Source organism: Scyliorhinus torazame, chromosome 17, assembly GCF_047496885.1.
Source record: "Scyliorhinus torazame isolate Kashiwa2021f chromosome 17, sScyTor2.1, whole genome shotgun sequence".
Classification (NCBI taxonomy): domain Eukaryota; kingdom Metazoa; phylum Chordata; class Chondrichthyes; order Carcharhiniformes; family Scyliorhinidae; genus Scyliorhinus; species Scyliorhinus torazame.
In genome coordinates this window covers 118533450-118554638 of record NC_092723.1, presented here as the reverse complement: position 1 = coordinate 118554638, position 21189 = coordinate 118533450, and the positions used below count along the sequence as shown (strand labels likewise).

At 43.1% G+C, this 21189-nt stretch overlaps 1 protein-coding gene across 1 annotated transcript in view; it reads left to right on the top strand.

The window, feature by feature from the left end:
- Positions 1 to 11742: 11742 nt before the first annotated feature.
- The window catches only part of foxk1 (forkhead box K1), a 152150-nt gene continuing 142703 nt past the window's right edge, over positions 11743 to 21189 (top strand). Inside the window, exon 1 of the mRNA XM_072480954.1 lies at positions 11743 to 12393. Within this exon, the coding sequence (XP_072337055.1) occupies positions 11978 to 12393 (416 nt within the window). The 5' untranslated portion in view covers positions 11743 to 11977. The remainder of the gene's footprint in view (positions 12394 to 21189) is intronic.

The window sequence follows — 21189 nt, the reverse complement described above, 5'->3', positions numbered from 1 at the left end:
CACAAGTCCCAAAAGACGTGTTTGTTAGGTGAATTGGACATTCTGAATTCTCCCTCTGTGTACCCGAGCAGGCGCCGCAGTGTGGCGAGTAGGGGATTTTCACAGTAACTTCATTGCAGTGTTAATGTGAGCCTACTTGTGACACTAATAAAGACTATTATTATTATCAGGTTCTGGATTCTGCTTCACATCAACCTTTTCTGTAGAGAGAGAGTTAGCAGATTCTCACAGTGGCCTTTTGGTGAGAATTAACCCAACATTTCTGGAGTGAGTGGGTTAGATTCCTCCATCCAGCCTGCAGAACCAAAAGCAAAATGAACTACAGCCTTGTGACACTGAGAAACATGTCAGTGGGATCAGAAGCAATCACCACTGGCCACTGGGCAGGGCACAGACATTTGAGCTAATTCATTGGCCACCAGCCAAGTCAATCAGAGCGAGTCATCACTGATGACATCCGGATTCTTCCTGCTTGATTTAAAGATACAGGCCATTGCTTGTAATCATAGAATCCCTACAGTACAGAAGGAGGCCATTCTACCCATTGAGTCTGCATCAACCCTCTGAAAGGGCACCATACCAACAGTCAGGCCTCGACCCTATCCCTGTAACCCACCTAATCTTTTAGACACTAAGGGGGAATTTAGAATGGACTGTGGGAGGAACCCAGAGCACCTGGAGGAAACCCACACAGACATGGGGAGAAAGTGCAAACTCCACACAGAGAGTCACCCGAGGCCGAATTGAACTCAAGCTTCTGCTTGAGTTGAAAATACAGGCGGCATTAAAGTCACAGGCCCATTACTCTTCCATTGATTAAAATGGTAATAGCAACAATAAAATAAAGGGGCAATAATGGAATAAATGAGGGATAAACAGGAAGGACCCTTACACGGAGTTTCTAATACATATAAGTCTCCTCCCACCACTGCACTTCATCCAACCATACCAGCATAGCCTTCTGTTCTTTTCCCTCATGTTAATCTGCTTTCCCTTAAATGGATCTATACTATTCATCCCAACCACTCTTTGTGGTCGGCCGTTCCACATTTTGGGTGGCACGGTGGTGCAGTGGTTAGCGCTGCTGCCTCACGGCACCAAGCCTCTGAAGAACCTAGTTCGATTCCGGCCCCGGGTCACTGTCCGTGTGGAGTTTGCACATTCTCCCCATGTCTGGGTGAGTCTCACCCCCACAACCCAAAAGTGTACAGTCTAGATGGATTGGGCATGCCAAAAGTGTCCCTTAATTGGGAAAAAATTATAAAAAGAAAGTTCCGCATTCTAACCATCTCTGGGTAAAGAAATTTCTCCTAAATTCTCTATTGAATTTATTCGTGATTATCTTTGCCCTTGTGATCCGTTACCAATCCTCCTGTCAATGGAAAGTTCTCCTTATTTACACCATTAAAAATATATCTGTGGTTCAGATACAAGAACCACCTTTTCGAGATCAACCAGCTATCTAAATACTGCGGATTAAGAGAATTGTGCAGCAAGTAACTCACCTCAAGACTTCCCAAGGCCCTTTACAAGGCACAAGTCAGGAGTGTGATGGAATATTCTCCATTTGCCTGGATGAGTGCAGCTCCAACATTACACTCAATAAGCTCAAACACCATCCAGGACAAAGCAGCCTGCTTGATTGGCACCCCATCCACTATCAGCATACACTGACACCACTGTGTATCAAAAGGACGATGCAGCATTGGTAGGAAGGTAGCGCACAACTTCTGCACACAGTTTGAAAATAAGCCAGAAACAAAAACTTCTCATGTATCCTTAAAGGTGAAGGGTTAGTCTCATAAGGGATTAACACAGACAAATACACACCTAAAACAGAGAATAAAATAACCACAACAAAACAGGGACAAAATAGATGCAATAAATTACTACAGCACAAATCCTACAAGCCAAACTTTTCAGATGTTAATAATGCACGGATATTCCACATTTTCCATAGGGCTTTAGTCAGCCCTAAAACTTATCACCCAATGCTCAAACATAGATTCCAAGTTCTGTTTTGACACAATCAGGAACATCAGACCTGCAGAATCAGGGATGACCACATTATTCTGAAGAAAGGCACATTTTAGGATGTGTGCGGTGTAACCATGACAACGGTTTCCAAGTGCACCGTTTTCTTTCCTTAAAAAATTCAGTTTCAGTACACAAAAAGTCCTGCAACAAAGAGCAATTTTACAGGGAATACATTTCTAACCAGTGCAGTTTCCTTAAGTAGCGTTTATTACAGAGGATAGGACAGGACATAAAGAAATACATCAAATCACGTCAGGCTTAATAGTAAGTTACAACCTCGCTGTCACAAGTGGTTTATTTTCATGCCCCCTAATGCAGCTCCTTTTTGTACGGCATATGATCTACGTATGTCTGTTTATTTAAATTTTGAGAGCATTCAAACACTTTGCAGATGTCACATTGCAGACGTCATGCTTGGTTACATTGGCAAAGCAGTCCTCGACAAAAAGGAAAGAAAGAACGCTTCCTGTTCATATGTCTGACCTTGGGAATGAGCCACAGTCTCATAAACAGCTACCAATCTACAGAGGAGCAATTAACCACAAATTGACTGGAGGATGTGCTTAAGAGGAAACAGGCTCATAATAAACCTCTGGACTCATTTACCGTGATTAAACCTTGCAGTTTTACATAGTTGTACATGCTATGGTTATCATAGAATTTACAGTGCAGAAGGAGGCTATTTGGCCCATCGAGTCTGCACCAGCTCTTGGAAAGAGCACCCTACTCAAAGTCAACACCTCCACCCTATCCCCATAACCCAGTAACCCCACCCAACATCAAGGGCAACTTTGGACACTAAGGGCAATTTATCATGGCCAATCCACCTAACCTGCCCATCTTTGGACTGTGGGTGGAAACCGGAGCACCTGGAGGAAACCCACGCACACACAGGGAGGATGTGCAGACTCCGCACAGACAGTGACCCAAGCCGGAATCGAACCTGGGACCCTGGAGCTGTGAAGCAATTGTGTTATCCGCAATGCTACCGTGCTGCCCACATGGTATTGCGAATGCTCTCAAACATTGGTAACCAGAGGACATAGATTTAACATAATTAGCAAATGAATGGAGGGGAGATGAGGAAACATCTATTTACACTGCAAGTTGTTAAGATCTGGAATGCACTACCTGAAAATGTTGCGGAGGCAGATTCAATACTAACTTTCAAAAGGGAATTGGAAAATTTGCATGGCTATGAGGAAACAGTAGGAAGAGCGGGTCTAATTTGATAACGGTTTCACAGAGTCAACATAGCCCCCCTTCTGGGCTGTACGATTCAATGGTTCTACTACTGACCACCAGCAACTCCATAGGATAAAATGGTTTTTGAGTTGGAAAGTCATCGGCAGCTGGTTGCATTCCAACAAAAATGCCATTGTTCGCAGGTCGAGGGAGGTCCACTGTTTTACATATACAAACACACAGTTTTACATAGTTGTACATGCTATGGTATTGCGAATGCTCTCAAACATTGGTAACCAGAGGACATGGATTTAACATAATTAGCAAATGAATGGAGGGGAGATGATGAAACATCTATTTACACTGCGAGTTAAGATCTGGAATTAGAAGCAGGAGGAAGCCACTCAGGCCTGCTCCGCCATTCAATACGATCATGGATGATCTGATTGTAACCTCTACTCCACATTCCTGCCTACCCCCAATAACCTTTCTTCCCTCCTCTTGCTTATCAAGAATCTATCTACCTCTGACTTAAAAATATTCAAAGATTCTGCTTCCACCATCATTTGAGGAAGAGAGTTCCAAAGACTCATGACCCTCTGAGAGAAATAAGTGTCCCTCACCTGTCTTAAATGGTTGACGCTTTATTTTTAACCAGTGAGCCTGTGTTCTAGATACCCTCACAAGAGAGAATATCCTTTCCGCATCCATCCTGTCAAGCCACGTGAGCGGTAGGTGCCTGCACCATGAGGTAACACTAAAGACGCACTGTGCTACATTCCTTCTAGGTTAATATATCCTTCCTGAGACATAGTGCCCAAACTGAACACGGAGTTCCAGATGGAGTCTCACCAAGGCTTTATGGAACAGAGGTAACATTTCTCCCTTTTGTATTCCAGAGATCTTCAGATAAAAGCCAATGTTTCATTAACCATTCCGACCACTTTCTGCACTGGTCTACTAGCTTTTAATGGTTGGTGTATGTGGATTCCCATATCTCTTTGCTCCACAATACATACCCATGCCAATTTGTGGCCATTTTGTGTTTTAGGCTCTTAGAGCTTTGGGAATTGGATAATGCAGTCAACCTCACAGTAAGGTGGAGAATTACTCCGTAAAACGTTGGTACAGATTTCACTCCCATGTCGGCCCATGATCCAGTCCTTTCTCCAGTTGTTTTTAGTTAATTTATATCTTAAAAAAAATAATTATATGTTATTTCCCCTAGTCAATTTCCTTCCTTACCCTCGTTTGGGGGGGGGGGGGGGGCTGATTCCTTGATGGCAGCATGATTCCTGATGCTGGCTGCCCTCTCACCGGTACATCACCGTCGTGGCCGTTATTCATGACTGAGTCTAAATAATGAGGCTTGCATGAGGACATCAACCAATCTGTAGAAATGTCAGCGATATAAAAAGAACGGCACCTTTGGGCACATCTTTCAAGAGGAAGCCAGAAAATAAAATGGAAGCAAAATGACAGCAGTCAGAAATCATGCTGAAAGTGTTGCAGGAAAGCAAACAGTAAATAGACGGTATTGTTTTCTGATCATTTTAATGTTGAGAATTGTCGCGTTTCAATGATTAGCACTTCAACACCGAGAAACCAGAGCTTGATAGCGTCATGTAAACACTCCTAATGTGGCTGTTGATATTTGAGCCATGGGTAAGAGGTTCCTGCTAGAAGTAGTGAACGTATCATTAATACTGTACTGAATTAAACAGAGGATTAATGTTGCGGTCACTAGTTTAGTATGACAGTTTAATGCTATTTTAGTAATAGTTTAAAATGCTGTTAAACCATCATCTGGCATCACCCAAAGTCACAAACAGTGAAACTACCCCAATCTTTTCAATAGTTTTAACATTTCAACTATTAAAAATGTTTTCTAAAATACCTTTAAGAATTAGTATGGAAGCCACCCATCATTGGGCTGTGCATGGAGAATGTTTGTTGATCTGAAAATGGAATGTGTTTGAATTTGGTCCCTGCTCTCCATGTTGATTTATGATTAATATTGTGAGTGATAGGATCTCATTCAAAATTAGTGCGAGATGTGCCATCATCTCACCTCTGAATCAGATGGTTGTGGGTTTAAACCCCAGTCGGGGGATTTCAGCACGGAGTCTAGGTTGAAGCTTGGATCGAGGGAATGCTGCACTGTCGGCGGTGCCCTCTTTAGGAAGAGGCATTAAATCAAGTCCTTGTCTGCCCTCTCGGATGGATTTAAGAGAGTTGGGCAGTTCTCTCCAGAGGCCTCGATAACATTTATTCCTGAGCCAACACCATTAAAATAGTTTATTTATTTATTTAGTTTTTATGTTGGAAGATAGTGTATTCAAATTGGCTTCCTACATGACAACAGTGACCACACTACAAAAAGTACCTCATCGGTGACCACGCTACAAAAGGTACCTAATCGGCTATAAAATGCTTTGTAAAATCCTGAGGTTGTGAGAATATTAGATCAGCCATGATCTTATTGGATAGCAGAGCAGTCTCGAGGGGCCCAACCCGCTCCTAACTCATACGTTCATAAGTTTGTAAAGCGCTGTATAAATGCAGTTCTTTTTATCTTCCCCAAGATTCAACATACCACAGATATCTAACAATGTTACATAATTACACAGAAAACAGAAGATGAGTGGACTGAACAAAACATATCCAAAGTTTCAGGTTCAAAGCCAGTCAATAAGATGATTATATGTGGGATGCTGTAATTGGCTTCAGTGTCCTTACACAGGACAGAAAAATAATCAGCCTCCACACCTATCACTGATCCATGGTTTCTCCTGAAAGATGCATGCAGAATGGCCTTCGTTGTGAGGCCCCCTACATGCTCTAATGCTTGCTGATGCATAATACAAAGGCTCCCAGATGTAATATGGCTGTTTTGCCAAGATGTTGGAGGATTGTCTGAGGCCATGGAATTATATGCTAACGTAAACTCCATTTTCAGGAATGCAGGGAACAACTAGATAAGAAAAAGAACTTAATACAAAAACTCCATGTTGCATTTATAAATAGAAGGGTGATAATAACATTCATGGAAAATACAGAACCTGTGCATCAGCCTGCGATATATTGTCTATTTACTATCATTACAATGATACGTATGCTTGTTAAAGAGCAAATTGGGGCTAAGTGTTAATTTGAAAATGCCTGGGCGTAAGGGAATCCTGTTGATTCCCTTATTTCTCCTTTATTTTTGCCATTATCATTTTTGACCCATGGATGCTTAACAGACATGTATCTTTAAGCCAAGCAGCAAAGTGAAGGAGGAATTCAAGAAGTTTCAACATAGTATATGGTGCTGCTAGCTTTGGACAGAAAGACACAGACTTTTAGGCACCCAAGAGATAGGGTGGGACTCGGTTCGATTGGTTGGCTGCTGGCCAATGAATTGGCCAAAAGGCCATATTCTGACTGGCAACAAGTGGTGATTGCATCCTACATGAGTGGATGATTTCCAGGAATTAAGGAAAGCAGAGTTTGACTCCTAGAAGTACAGGGACAAGGATCTGCTCCCTCTCCCTTCAGAAAGGCTGTGAGTTGATGTATTTCTGAACTTATAGAGGACCTGAATGAATGAATCTACAGGGAAACCATTACAGGTTGAAAACAGAAACCTGGATCTGAAAGCTAACTTTGAAGAAATTAGTGTACCCAATTATTTTTTTCCAATTAAGGGGCAATTTAGCATGGCCAATCCACCTACCCTGCACATCTTTGGGTTGTGGGGGCGAAACGCACGCAAACACGGGGAGAATGTGCAAACGCTACACGGACAGTGACCCAGGACCGGGATCAAACCTGGGACCTCAGCGCCGTGAGGCAGCAGTGCTAACCAATGCACACCGTGCTCCCCAAGACTTTTTCCTTTTACCTATTATTTTTACCCCTCGCCCCCCTCTGTGTTTGTCTGTCTCGTGTGTGTGCGTCTATGTGTATAGAGGGTAGGGGCAAGTTAAAGTGGGGGATTAGGAATTAGATAATAATTAACCACGTGCATTTGCTGCATATTTCATAATAGTTCTTGTTATAAATAAACAGTAATTATGTTTAAACTTACACACCTGGTGACTGTAATTATTGGGCAGCCAAGCGTCAAAGACTTTGGATATTTTTCTAAGAATTATTTATGAATTAAATTGTGTTGCGACTCCAGGTCAAGTGTGGCTGGAATTGACCATGCACTAGCCCAGAGTGCCGTAACACTTGACATCATTCAAATTGTCCTACGATTTGAATTGGATTAATTTTCTTTGAAACCCTGTTGCTTATAAGTTCATTTATTTTTCTGTCAAATGCAAACTCTCATTTTTTTTGTCAAAATCTCATTCCTCAATCTTACTGAAAATACACATGAGCCTTCACTTAGATCTTTATTATCATTATTTCAAAATAAAGTTTCATTGAAAAGATATTTCCTTAATTTATGTGGTGCCAATTACACTGTAGTGTTTTATAGTCCTTTACATAATGAAATACTGTTGGAGCTTTATGCAGGCAAAGGTTTTGCACCACAGTTTTCCCTTGGAAGTTCACTGTTCTATTAAAGATTACATTTTAGTCATAGCAACATTCAGCACTTCATTGCAAAAAGAAACATTTCCAAGACACAAACAGCACACTGACATTGTAAAGTGGTTGAAACTGTTCCCTCAGACAGTTGCTAATGTAGGCTCCAAGATTGATGAAATTAATAATGGTGTTTCTCAGAAAAAGTATCAGGAAGCGAGCAGGGGTTTGTGGATTGGACTGGCTGCTGTACAAGGCACCGGTGGCGAGTGTGCTGATGCACTGAGCAAGCTCTGGGTACTTTGGGTTACACCGTGGGATGAGACAGGGATGCCCTCTCTCCCTGTTGCTTTCTGCCTTGGCAACGGAGCCGTTGGCAATGGCGTGAGGGATAGGGGAGGGATTGAGCGGTGGGGGAGGCGGGGGGGTGAGCATATGGTTTCACTATATGCGGATGAATTGTTATTATATATCTTGGACTCGATGGGCAGCTTTGGGGGAATTATGGGGGGATTTGGCCAATTTACGGGATATAAATTGAACAAGGGAAATAGAGAGGTGTTCCTGATCAATACCAGAGGGCAGGAAAGGAGATTAGGGGATTACCGTTTAGGGTAGAGGGCGATCTTCAGATACATTGATATTCAGGTGGTGCAGAGCTGATTGGTGGAGGGGATGAAGGAGGATTTTAAGAAGTGGGACGTTTGCCGCTGTCGCTGGCTGGGTGCGTGCAGACAGTGAAAATGTCGGTGCTGCCCAGGTTTATGTTTACGTTTCAGAACCTCCCTATCTTTGTCCCCAAGTCTTTTCTTTCAGGAAAGTCAATGGGTTGATCTCGGAGTTTGTGGCGGTGGGGAAGGCTCCGTGAGTGTAGTGGAATTTTTTGGAACAGGACAAGGACTGGCGTTGCCGAATTTGATAAATTCGGTTGGATGGTGAATATTGCGATGGTGAGGATGTGCGCTTTGGAGGAAAGATCAGTCTGGGGTAGGTGGAGGCGGCGTCATGCAGGGGAACACATTTGAGGACATTGTTGTTGTCACCTTTGCCATTCTCGCTGGCCAGGTACTCTGTAAGCACAGTGGTGGTGTAGGCTTTAAAGTTGTGGAGGCAGTGTAAGCAGCATTATGGCCAGGAGGGTATGCCATTGTGGGCGCCGATCTGCGACATCCATAGGTTTGTGCCGGCGGGTCTGGATGCGAGGTTTCAGGGATGGCGGCAGTTGGGGATAGAGTATTTCAGGGACTTGTTTATAGGGGGCAAATTCGCAGGGCTGTAGAAGTTGGGGGAAGTGTATGAGCTGTCCAAGGGGAACAGATGTAGGTACCTGCAGGTGAGGCGTTTTGTGAGGAGAGGGGTACCGTCCTTTCTGGGGCTGCCGCTTCCGATGTTGCAAGACAAGCTGTTATCAAGGTGAGATAGGGGAGGGAGGGGATTGGATATTGAAAAGGAATTGATGGAGAGGAATGGCACCCCGGTGGAGGATATTAAGTTCAAGTGGGAGGAGGAGCTGGGTGAGGAGGTACGGGCTGGGACGTGGGCAGGGGCCTTGCGGAGGGTGAACGCATCCTCGTCATGTGCGAGGTTGAGCCTCATCCAGTTTAAAGTGGTACATAGGGCCCACATGATGGTGGCGAGGAGGAGTAGGTTCTTTGAGGGGGATAGAGGATGGATGTGAGCATTGCGCGGGGGGCCCGTGAACCACATCCACATGTTCTGGGCGTACCAAGACTGAAGGGGTTCTGGCTGGGGTTCTCGGACGTGATGTCCGAGGTGCTGGGTGTGAGGGCGGTTCCGAGTCTGGAGGTGCCGATACTGGGTGTGTCGGAAGACCCAGGAGTCCAGGAGGGGAGAGAGGCTGATGTAATGGCCTTTGCCTCCCTGATAGCCCGGAGACGGATTTTGTTGGGTTGGGGGGATTTGGAGCCACCGAAAGCGGGAGATGTGGATGGGCGACATGGCAAAATTCCTGATGTTGGAGAAGGTTAAGTTCGTTCTGCGGGGGACGGTAGTGGGGTTCGCCCAGAGGTGGAAACCGTTCATCGATTTCTTCAAGGAGAACTGGGGGTCAGCAAGGGAGAGGGGGGAGTTTGAGGCGGGGGGGGGGGGGGGGTGTAAGGGGGCTAAAATGGGGAAGGCAGGACATGGCAGGGTGCTGGTGCCAGTGGGGTTGGAGGGTTGTGGTTAATGTGTTGTTCTTCTGATATTCTGTGTATATATATTAAATGCCTTGAATAAAAATATTTTTAAAATGTAGATCAGGAAGACAGAAAGAAGTTATAACTATTTTCACACACAAGACATGATGGCTCGCTGGCATACATGAAGCTCACCAGGTCTAAAACTGCACCTTTCGATAATACGCAGTCACTCAGCATGTCAGTTCGATACCACAATAGGCTTTTGGTGAAAGGAAGGGGAAGAAAAGAATAACTCAGGGTGTCACAGTCCTGACTAATTTTATTCACTCATGGGATGTGAGAGTCGTGAGACAAGGCCAACATTTATTGCCCATTCTTAGTTGCCCTTGAGAAGTGGGGATAGGTTACTTTCATGAACCGCAGGAGTTCTTGTGGTGAAGATTCTCCCAATAATGCTGTTTGTTAGAGGGGTTTCATCCTGACTTGAACATGTATCATCATTCCTTTATCAGAACTGGGTCATAATCCTGTTGCTAGCATGCTAAGCAGTGGCTGATGACAATATGCATGTAAACGTTGGCTGACTGCATGCCAGACCTATTGGTGATGCTTCCCGAATCAAGTAGTCTAACACCTCCCGCTGTCTGGACTCACCCTTGAAGAACTGTCACTTGGCTGAGTTAACGAAGAGTTCCAACACAATGAGAAAGTAACACTGGATAAATTAATGACTTCACAAAAGAACAGAGCGAAAATAGAAAAAAAGGAATATAATTAAATATTATAAAAATGTAAAACAAGGATTAAGCAGGGGGTTTTCAATTTTCTCAGTAATACCAGTGACATTAACTCCTGATAGTATTGATATTCTGTACCTATTTCTTCGCAAGTAATAGAGCTATCAGCCTGGGTAGGGTGCTCTTTCAGAGGATCTGTGCAGACTCAATGGGCTGAATGGCCTCCTTCTGCAATGTATGGATTTTATGAATTCTATCACATTGCTGACACACTTCAAAACTATTTAATTGGCTCTAAAATGCTTCAGGATGGCTACTGGGTTTTGAAGGGTGTTATACAAATGCAAATTCTTTATTCATTTAACTCCTGTTGTGCGTTGGAAGTAATTCAGGTAAGATTACTTGACTAATACCTAAAATGGGTGGGTGCCTTACGAGGCTTTTCCGAGGCTTGGACAGACTTGTGTCCACTAGAGGGTTTAAATGAGTAAGAGGCAATTTGATTGAAGCATTTAAGATCCTGAGGGATCTTGACAGGGTTGATGTGGAGAGGAGGTTTCCTCGTGTGGGAGGATCTAATTCTGGGAACCACTGTTTAAAAATAAGAGTTTGCCCATTTAAGACAGAGATTAGGAGAAATAATTTCTATCAGAGAGCGGCACGGTGCCACAGTGTATAGGACTGCAGCCTCACAGAGCCAGGGAGGCGGCTTCAATTCCGACCTTGGGTGACCTTGTGGAATTTGCACTTTCTCCCCGTGGGTTTCCTCCCACAGTCCAAAGATGTGCAGGTTAGGTGGGGTTACGGAGATAGGGCGGGGGGATGCGCCTCAAGTACTCTTTCAGAGGGTTGGTGCAGACTCGTTGGGCCGAATAACCTCCTTCTGCAATGTAGGCATTCTATGTTCGTGAGTCCTTCCACTCTTTGAAGGTTTTAAAGCAGAGTTAGATAAGATTCTTGATAAGCAAGGGGGAGGGAGTAAAACGTTATCGAGGTTAAGAGGGAACGTGGAGTTGAGGTTACAATCAAATCAGCTACGATCTCATTGAACAGAGCGAGCTGGCACAAGGGGACGAGTGGCCCACTCCCTGCTGCTCCTAATTCGTCTGTCTGCGGTGGAGGGGATTCCGGTCCGGGTTTTCTTTCCCCCCCTCCCCCGGCTTGTTATGACTTCTCGCTAACGGGAGGCACAAGGCGCTGCTCAGCCGCCGACTGCAGGCTGTGCCTGGCCGCGGACACTGACTCTCCAGAAGTACTGGAACCTCCCTCCCTTCCCCCCCCCTCCCCTGTCTCCTCTCCCCCTGGAGCCCGGCTCTCTCGCTCTCCCCCCACCCCCTACCCTCCCTCCACCGCGCCATGCAGGCTGCCCTCTTCCCCTCCGACAGCGAAGGCGACGACACGGGCGCCCGGGCGCTGCTGGCTCTCAAATCGGCCCCTTGCAGCCCGAGCCGGCTGAGTGGTCAGCTCAAGACCGGCGCCGTGCGCTGGGAGCTGGGCCTCGACCCGCAGGCCCCGCCCGACGCCGCGATCGCCAAGCTCGAGGGCCGGGATTTCGAGTACCTGATGCGGCAGGAGTCGGTGACCATCGGCCGCAACTCGAGCCAGGGCCCGGTGGACGTGAACATGGGCCACTCGAGCTTCATCTCCCGCCGGCACCTGCAGATCACCTTCCAGGAGCCGCACTTCTACTTGAAATGCCTCGGCAAGAACGGCGTCTTCGTGGACGGAGCCTTCCAGAGGAGGGGCGCCCCGCCGCTGCTGCTGCCCCGACAGTGAGTAAACCGCGTGCGGCATAAACAACAACAACAACAAAAATCAAAACAAACCCCAGGCGTCCAAAATTAAAACGAGGCCTACACCGGGGTGGGAGTTGAAGCCGACGCCGGGCTTGGTCGCTGCGTCACCCGGCTCCTCCACAACTCGAGGGCGGAGACTTCCACCTGGCGAGTAGGCCCCAAGCACCTAATGTAAACACAGCGAGCAGACAGCGTGTCAGAGCCAAGTTTGGAGAAAGGGGGAGGGAGCAGGGCTGTGGCTGGGCGGAGAAATCCACACATGGAGCTAAATAAAAATAGAGTTTTTATATATTGCTCAGAGAAATTCCAGAATTCCAGTCCTTTTGTTATATTCGTTGAACTTGTAATTTGATTTTTTTTCTTGGGAGTAAATGTTAACTCACTGAGCAGGTCATCCTATCTTCCATGGCCCTTCACTTAGCCCTTTTATTCGAAGAAGCTTGTCAGGAAATGCAGCACAGCAACCAAATGAAATATTCAGTACCTCTGGTTTGCATGTGCATCAATGAAAAGCAAACCAGTTTCCAGTGGAATTATTAATTGCATATTTTGCTTTTAAAATATGAATCGATGTTATCTTTTCCTGCAAGAAAATCTTCATGGTTTGTAAATATTTGCTGACTTTTTTTGTGGGTGCGTGTGTGTGTATTGAATAAAGTTTTTAATAGGTTTAAACAAGAGAAGCAGTTCCAACCCCCCTCACTCTGGGAGGGAAAATAAAACTTGCATTTATATGCCTTTCATGAACTCTGGACCTCCTGAAATACTGCACAGGTTGTGAAGTACTTCTGACATAGCCTGTTGACCTGCCAATTTGCACACAGTGGTGAGATAAAAATAACCAGATAATCTGTTTTTAGTGGCACTGAGGGGTAAATATTGGTCACGATAGTGGGAAAATTCCCCAGTTATTCTAATAGGACCTTTTCTACCTACCTATGAGGGGAGACAGCAACTCTGAAAGCACAGCGTTCCCTCAGTAAAGCACTGACCGTTTACCTACCTTAGATAGTGAAGTTTGAATCTGTAACCATCAGACTCAAACAAAATATCACTGAGCCAAAACTGACAAAAGGGCAAGGAACAGATTGTCTTGCTAAACGAATAGGAAATGCTAGTAAAAACTCATGTTCTTAGAGATCCAGTTCCTTCTAATAAAAGCACATTGTTTAGTAATGAGGACTGGTAAACTTTCTTCATGATCTAACAACTGTAATCAAATGTGTTTTCACTTGTTGTCGAGAGGAAGTGTAATTCCAATAAAAATCATAATCTTTATTCGTGTCACAAGTAGGCTTATATTAATACTGCAATGAAGTTACTGTGAAAAGCCCTTAGTTGCCACACTACTGCACCTGTTCGGGTACACCAAATCACCTAACAGCACTTCTTTTGGGACTTGTGGGAGGGAACCCATGCAGACACTGGGAGAATGTGCAGACTCCGCACAGACAGTGACCCAAGCCGGGAATCGAACCCATGTCCCTGGAGCTGTGAAGCAACAGTGCTAGACGCTGTGAAGCAAAAGCCCTTAGTTGCCACACTACTGCACCTGTTCGGGTACACCAAATCACCTAACAGCACTTCTTTTGGGACTTGTGGGAGGGAACCCATGCAGACACTGGGAGAATGTGCAGACTCCGCACAGACAGTGACCCAAGCCGGGAATCGAACCCATGTCCCTGGAGCTGTGAAGCAACAGTGCTAGACGCTGTGAAGCAACCACTGCTACCTGTACTGGTTCAAGCAACATCCAGTAAAATTGTTTTTTTTCCAATCTGAGAAGAAGAGCTTTGTTTTAATTGAGATTTAAATCTGCTGGAGTTGCATTGAGCTGTTATTGCAGTTTAATGTGCCACTTCAGTCAATTGAAGGAGCACAATGCTTTGTTTTTGAAATGAGGCTACACTGTAACCTCAAATCTCTAAAGATAGATTGTTAGGATCATATTTAAGTGGCTAGCAGTGCTGTTTGAAAAGATTGCTCGTCAATGAGTTCACTAGTAAAACGGGTGTAAAACTTTTTGCTGGGTTTTTAACTCATCTTTGTTGGTATCCTCCCCTCACTAGAAGCCCGTGAATGATTTCCATTTACAGAGAAGTGAAATATTTCTGAAAATAATTTATTTCTCAGAATTTGATCGAGGGCCTTTCCCTTCTTGGACTTGGTTGCTTTTGACTTTGTGTGTGGAATTTGTACCAACATGCTCATGTCTTCTGCCCTCAATCAATAAGCTGTATTAGAATAAGGAAGATGTATTCGATTTTCTAAACCATATATCTGTGTATTTTTTTTAAGATCACACATTTGTGTTTATTGGTGTTTTTACAGTTGGAATAATGAAAGCTTCCTGCCTGGACAGGTATAACTAAGCATAAAACAGCCAGCAAATATTGCTGTGTGATTTTTGAGGCTAGTGGCTGCCTTGTGGGCTTGAATGCCCTTGCATTTAATTTCTTCACAGATTCTTCACATCACTTGCATTTATGCAGATGGACAGGTGGTCTCCTGTTAGTCCGCTGTCTGCGCTGTACTTGTATGTTATCTGGTTATCCTGATGAAGATCCCTTTTCTATCATAGCTCCCTTTTTCCCCCAATGGTCGATACATTTCTGTACTTCTCAGGTCCTAGAATGCAGAAAATCGGATGGGAGTCTCTTGGAAAGAGATGAGACATGTTCCAGTGCTTGCTGTTATTTAGATTTCTAGGCCTTTTTTTTGCGGGGGGGAGGGGGGATAGAAACCAGTTCCTGCTAAAACTGGCCATTTCATTTTTTTCAGTCAGATTCTCCACATTTTCTTCAAATGACTTGCAGAGTTGCCTACATTGCCGTCTATTCATGCAAATTGCAGTGGTTGAAGTAGAAATCTTGGCACCACCACGACATTTGAAGGATGGACAAGAAATGTCAGTCATGCCAGTGATACCCAGATCCTGAATTTTAAAAAATGACATTTTCTTTGTGTTGCATTCTTTTCTAGTTTTAGTTTTTGCTGATTCTAAAAAACATATTGGGAAGTATTAACTTGTACTTGAGTGCTAGTTCTTGGAAATTAGTGATCAACGACCAGTGATTGTCACAGCTCTGACTTCTTCAGTGTATGTGTCATAATGCAACAGTAATGTGGCATTGTACAAAATCAGGAGAGATAAAGTTGTGGTAGCATGAATGTGAAAAAGGGTGCACATTTACTTTTTTTTTAAGGCAAGTGTATGTTCAAATTTGTAGCAGCATATAATGAAGTAGGTATTGAGAAAATTCAGTTTTCATTTAGGGGATGAAGATTCTTACTCCAATATTGCTGAATGACTTGTAACACGAGCATGGTGATGTGGGCAGCTATCCTGAGACATGGTTCATAGGGCTAGGTGGAAGTTACTGTACTGAAGCGCTACTTGTTATTGTTTTGGATTAGTGATTCATTTTGAGACCAAAATTCCTGTGTTGATAATCAACAAGTTCTTAACTCATTCATATAACAATATTCCTTTTATTGGCACTTTAAGCAAAGGTGCTTATCCAGGAAAAATTAATAGGTTAACGACTGTGTTAAAATAATCGATTTGAGAAATGTATAAATATTTAAAATGCAAAGCTGCAAGTTACAAGTATATTTTTAATAGATTACTACAGTGCCAATGCTGTATTCTAATTCTTTGACACTCTTCTAATTTATTTGTCCAGTTTAGTGGGACATATTGTCTTGTGCAGTTCATATGTAATACTTGACTCTAAATGATGGTAGTTAACGCCACCAAACAAAGTCTGAAATCAACACTTTATCAAGGCATTAATATCATATATCATAGAATTTACAGTGTAGAAGGAGGCCATTCGGCCCATCGGATCTGCACCGGCTCTTGGAAAGAGCAACCTACCCAAGGTCCACACCGCCACCCTATCCCCCATAACCCAATAACCCCACCCAACACTAAGGGCAATTTTGGACACTAAGGGCAATTTATCATGGCCAATCCACCTAACCTGCTGCACATCTTTGGACTGTGGGAGGAAACCGGAGCACCCGGAGGAAACCCACGCACACACTGGGAGGATGTGCAGACTCCGCACAGACAGTGACCCAAGCCGGAATCGAACCTGGGACCCTGGAGCTGTGAAGCAATTGTGCTATCCATAATGCTACCATGCTGCCCTTAAATGCAGACTTCTTCCTAGGAAAGTAAGTTTTGTGCTGGCGTGTGGTAATACCCACTTATGAAATTGCTACTAAGCCACTGCATGGAGGGATTGGATAGGAAGGATGGAACGTTGATGAACATGGAAAGAATGAGACTTTGTTTCCACAGTATACTGTTCCTGTGCCATTTTAGATGAGTTGCAATTTATGAAGTAGGGAACTGAAGAGACTGTGAAGGAGCATGGGAGTAATTGGGTCCATCACCATGGTACTTTGTCTTTTTAAAACAGATTGAGTATCTCTAGAAAGTCTGTAGGTTCAAACTGCGTGGTTTGTGGCAGAGGTTAAGCCTTTCATTCTTTGTGGGCCATGTAGGTGTGTTCCAAATGCACAAAATGGGTCACATTAATGCTTCATTTAATTTTTCCTTTAGTTTGCATCTATCCCGAGTTTTTAACAAGTATTGATGTTCTAATTCCAGATTTATTCAGCCAACCAGGCGTGCAATAATGTCACTTTAAAACCTTCAGGTCCACCAATTTCAAACTGTGAAACCAATAAATAAAAACTATCCAAATCAGACTGAGTGGCTTTAATGCTACATTTTGGAGCCTCTGATTTTGATGGCTGATCTATTGGTACTCCATTGAGGTAAAAACAGAAACTGCTGGAAATGTTCAGTAGGTTAGATAGCGCAGCGTCTGTGGAGAGAGAAACCGGTAATATTTCTGGTCAATGACCTTTCGGCAGAGCTGAGAAAATGTATCCCAGTGAGGTTTCAGCTTGCATCAATTTGTCATTCCAGGTATTCACTCATATTAACGTGATTTGCAGATGGTGGATTGCAGACTTAAGAGATTGTGTTTTTTTTTATCATGTTGTCATAGTCCTATTCCTATTTAATTAATGGTAATTGCATAAGTGATTTGTGAAGATGTAATATTGCAGTTCAAATGTGTTCTGGTGAATGAATGCATTGTATCTTAAATGTCAGTACTGATTGAAAATTATTATCAGTACATGCGTGCTTATCTCATACCATCAGGGATAAAATGCATTCTTCCATGTCTCCTTGTAATGGATACACTTTGTGCTGGTCTATGTCGAGAATTATGGATGACTGATGTTTTAATGACGTTCTAATGGATTTGGAGTGTAGCAAAAGACATCGAAATGCGGAAACTGTCAAGTGTAGGGTATGCTTCCAGCTATATTCTTCATTCATGGTTTCATATTGAGTTGTTACTGTGGCATTTTGTCAAATACGCCATAACATTTTGAAACGTATCCTATTAAATCTGTTTTATTATTTTCACATTTGGAAAATGGGATAACGGCTATCCTAAACAGGTAGGGTGATACACAGAACATTAATCAGCTTTTAAAAAAATGAGATTCTCTAGACATGGGCATGTTATTATGATAGGCTATTGAAGCATTGTGTGTGTCTGTGGACATCGTGTCCTTATTGAGGTCAAAGCTCAGTTGAACTTTATTGCATGTGGGTTATCTACTGTTGATGTTTGAAATTAAATACTGACAATCGGAAATAAGGTTTCAGTTATTTTTAACATACATGCTGGCAGACCATAAACTAAATGTGAAACGTAACTGAACCAAGAGATTCATGGCTCAGTAAGTTTATTCAGCTTTCTAATTTGAGGTACAATCATTTGGCAGTTCCATTGTTTGAGTGTTAGTATCAGGAATATAGAAACAGAAGGCGGCCATTAATCCCCTCCACCCTGTTCTGCTATTCCATTTAATCATGGTTGATGTGGACCTTAACATCTTTCTTTTTTCCAAAGATCTTGATATCTTTACCTAACAAAATCTGTTGATTTTCATCTTCAAAGTTTCAATGGACTTGGCACATATAACCGTTTGGGGTGAGAATTCCAGGTTTTAACTGCACATTGTATAGGGGAGAAATGTTTCTTCATTTCATTCCGAACAAAATGAGCTCTGCTTTTAAGGATTATTTATGTCCCCTTGTTTCGGGTCCCCACCAGAGGAAAGGCCTTCACTATTTGTTTATGCTTAAAAGAGCAAAGGTACAGTGAAAGTTATGTTGCCTGATTTGCTATGTAACTGGGTGCAACTAGTGATTTTTATTGTTCTGCCCCTTAATTAGCAGCAAATGATTTTAGCGCATTTTAATAATGTTGTAATGAGGCTACCTCAATGTGCAGTAAGTTTACCAGGTTGAGCACTCTACAGACCAGAGACTTCAGCCGTGGCCCAGCGGGCGCACTCTCACCTGCGTTAAACAATGATTTTTATTCTTTTTCTTTTAATCTTTGGTCCATTCTTTTTTTAAAAAAATTTTTATAATTCCAATTAGGGGGCAATTTAGCATAGCCAATCCACCTACCCTGCACTTTGGGTTGTGGGGGTAAGACCCGTTTTGTTCCATTCTTAAAGTTACAAAACCAATGTGCTGAGTGGTCAGGGCAAGCCCTTAATCCATCTCATTGCTTGCTCAAAAAAACAACTCCAATCCAAATTGAATCCAATTCCTGGTCTCCACAAGAGAGACCTACAAGATCCAAGCTGACAAAGAAATCATTGCACCTAATCTTGGGCTTGGATTTGATGCTTGATCTTAGCCAAGACATTAAACGGTGATTATAGATTCAAGCCCTGCTCCAGTTACTTGAGCACACAATCTAGGTTGACATGATAGTGCAGTACTTGGGCAATGCTGCACTTTCTGTGATGTTAACTTACAGTCAGATGCTAAACTTAAGTGTCCCTCCCGATCAATATTTATTTTTTCACCAATGTCGTTAAAACACATGATCTAGTCATAGTTGCATTGCTGTTTGTTTGATCGTGGCTGTAAGCAAATTTGCTGCTATCCTTTCCACATTATAATCGCCACTACTCCAAAAATGAGCTTAAATGGCTGTGATATGTTTTTGGATACGAGGTCATGAAAAGCACCTTATAAATGCAAGTTCATTCCTCTTTCCCTAATTGGTATTGATCTCAGCAGGAATGGCAGAATAATTGGTTCCAGTGCCTTAGGTTAAGGAAGGAAACATTGGCTAAAAGTTACTTTGCTAAACTATCCAGTAATCTCTGCCATAAGTGTGGAGATGCTGAGAGAATCTGGTTTGACTTTGTGCTTAAAGAGCATGTTTGGTCTCCTTTTTTAATAATTGCCACTTCAGCAGGTTCAGGAGAATGCCTTTAAAACTGATGGTCAGAGCAGGGCTAGACATGCCTACAATGTGGTCAGACTCGATGCTGGAATGTGAATTGCTCAATTCTTAGTGTGTGAAATCATTGATAAGTCATCTTGCACAGCAAGACTGGAGCAGTTTGCATCCAGTTACTTTGAGTCTAATCAGATTGGGGGTCTACTGACCTATTGCACAAGGCTTGGAGTTTGAGTCTTCAGATCATGCATTTTCTGCCCAAATTGTGACCTGTGGTGTAATGCAGAATTGTGACCTATTCATTCGGGCTGCTGAATTTTGACACTGGCATTGCTTTGAAATGCGTGACTATGTGATTTTTGTATCTGCAGTTTGCATCTTTCCCTCATCAAACTCTTTCCCTTTACCACCGTTCTGTGTAGAAAGATCAACATTTAAGTTGATGGTATTTCTGTTGGTGCAAGGAATTTCACCCACTGGCAAGGTGCCTCTTTGAATGATATAAGTCTCTCTGTCAAACCTTTCCCTTTGTCTAATTCCGAGACCAGCATCTACATCTTGGCTGCCAACCTGCACCACATGTCTGGAGAAGATAGTAAAATCTGAATGCCAGCCAAAGATAGGATTTGAATTCTGTCGACAGTGTGGAGATTTTTGTTGCAGTGTTTCATTATTTCTCTTTCTTTTGTTTTGCGGTGAGAGATCATTGCTGTTGTTTCTTCAGAGATCTAAACTTATCCTTTAAATTCCTACAATTATTCTGTAAATATTGATCTTGTGAATATTTTTGTGTAGATATGCAGGTGTAACATAAATGCTTTACCTGAGAAAATTCTCTTACCAAGCAACGAGTATCTCTGTAGAGAACCAATTCCATATTCTACATTGAAGATGTGACGTGGAGATGCTGGTGTTGGACTGGGGTGGGCACAGTAAGAAGTCTTCCCACACCAGGTTAAAGTCCAACAGGTTTAACCTGGAATCACTGGCCGAAAGCTAGTGATTCCAAAAAACCTGTTGGACTTTAACGTGGTGTAAGACTTCTTACTGTACATTGAAGATGGAAGTCAGGACAACCTGGCTTTTATTCTCTTGAAGACTTTTGTTGTTTGATATGAGGGATGCTAATGCTGGGGGAGGAAACACTTTTTGTTCACTCGGTCAGTATCAAGTACTCTGTTCATTTATATTTTTCATGCCCAGCACATTGTACCGTGTGAATATTTTCCAGTTTTTATGCCAGTGATCCTGGGGAGTTGCCAATCAAAGTGCCAAACATTGGACGATTTTGTAATATGAATCCATGCTTGCTTAAAAACTGGTTTGAGACTTTCCAAATGAATACATTTCATATAGAATTCTTAGAGTCAGCGGACTTCCCAACAGCCGGGCTGAGGTTATAATACCAGTGTCTATCGCTTTTGTACCATTTAACTTCCTTGTATCCCACTTCCCAGTCTTGGTCAAA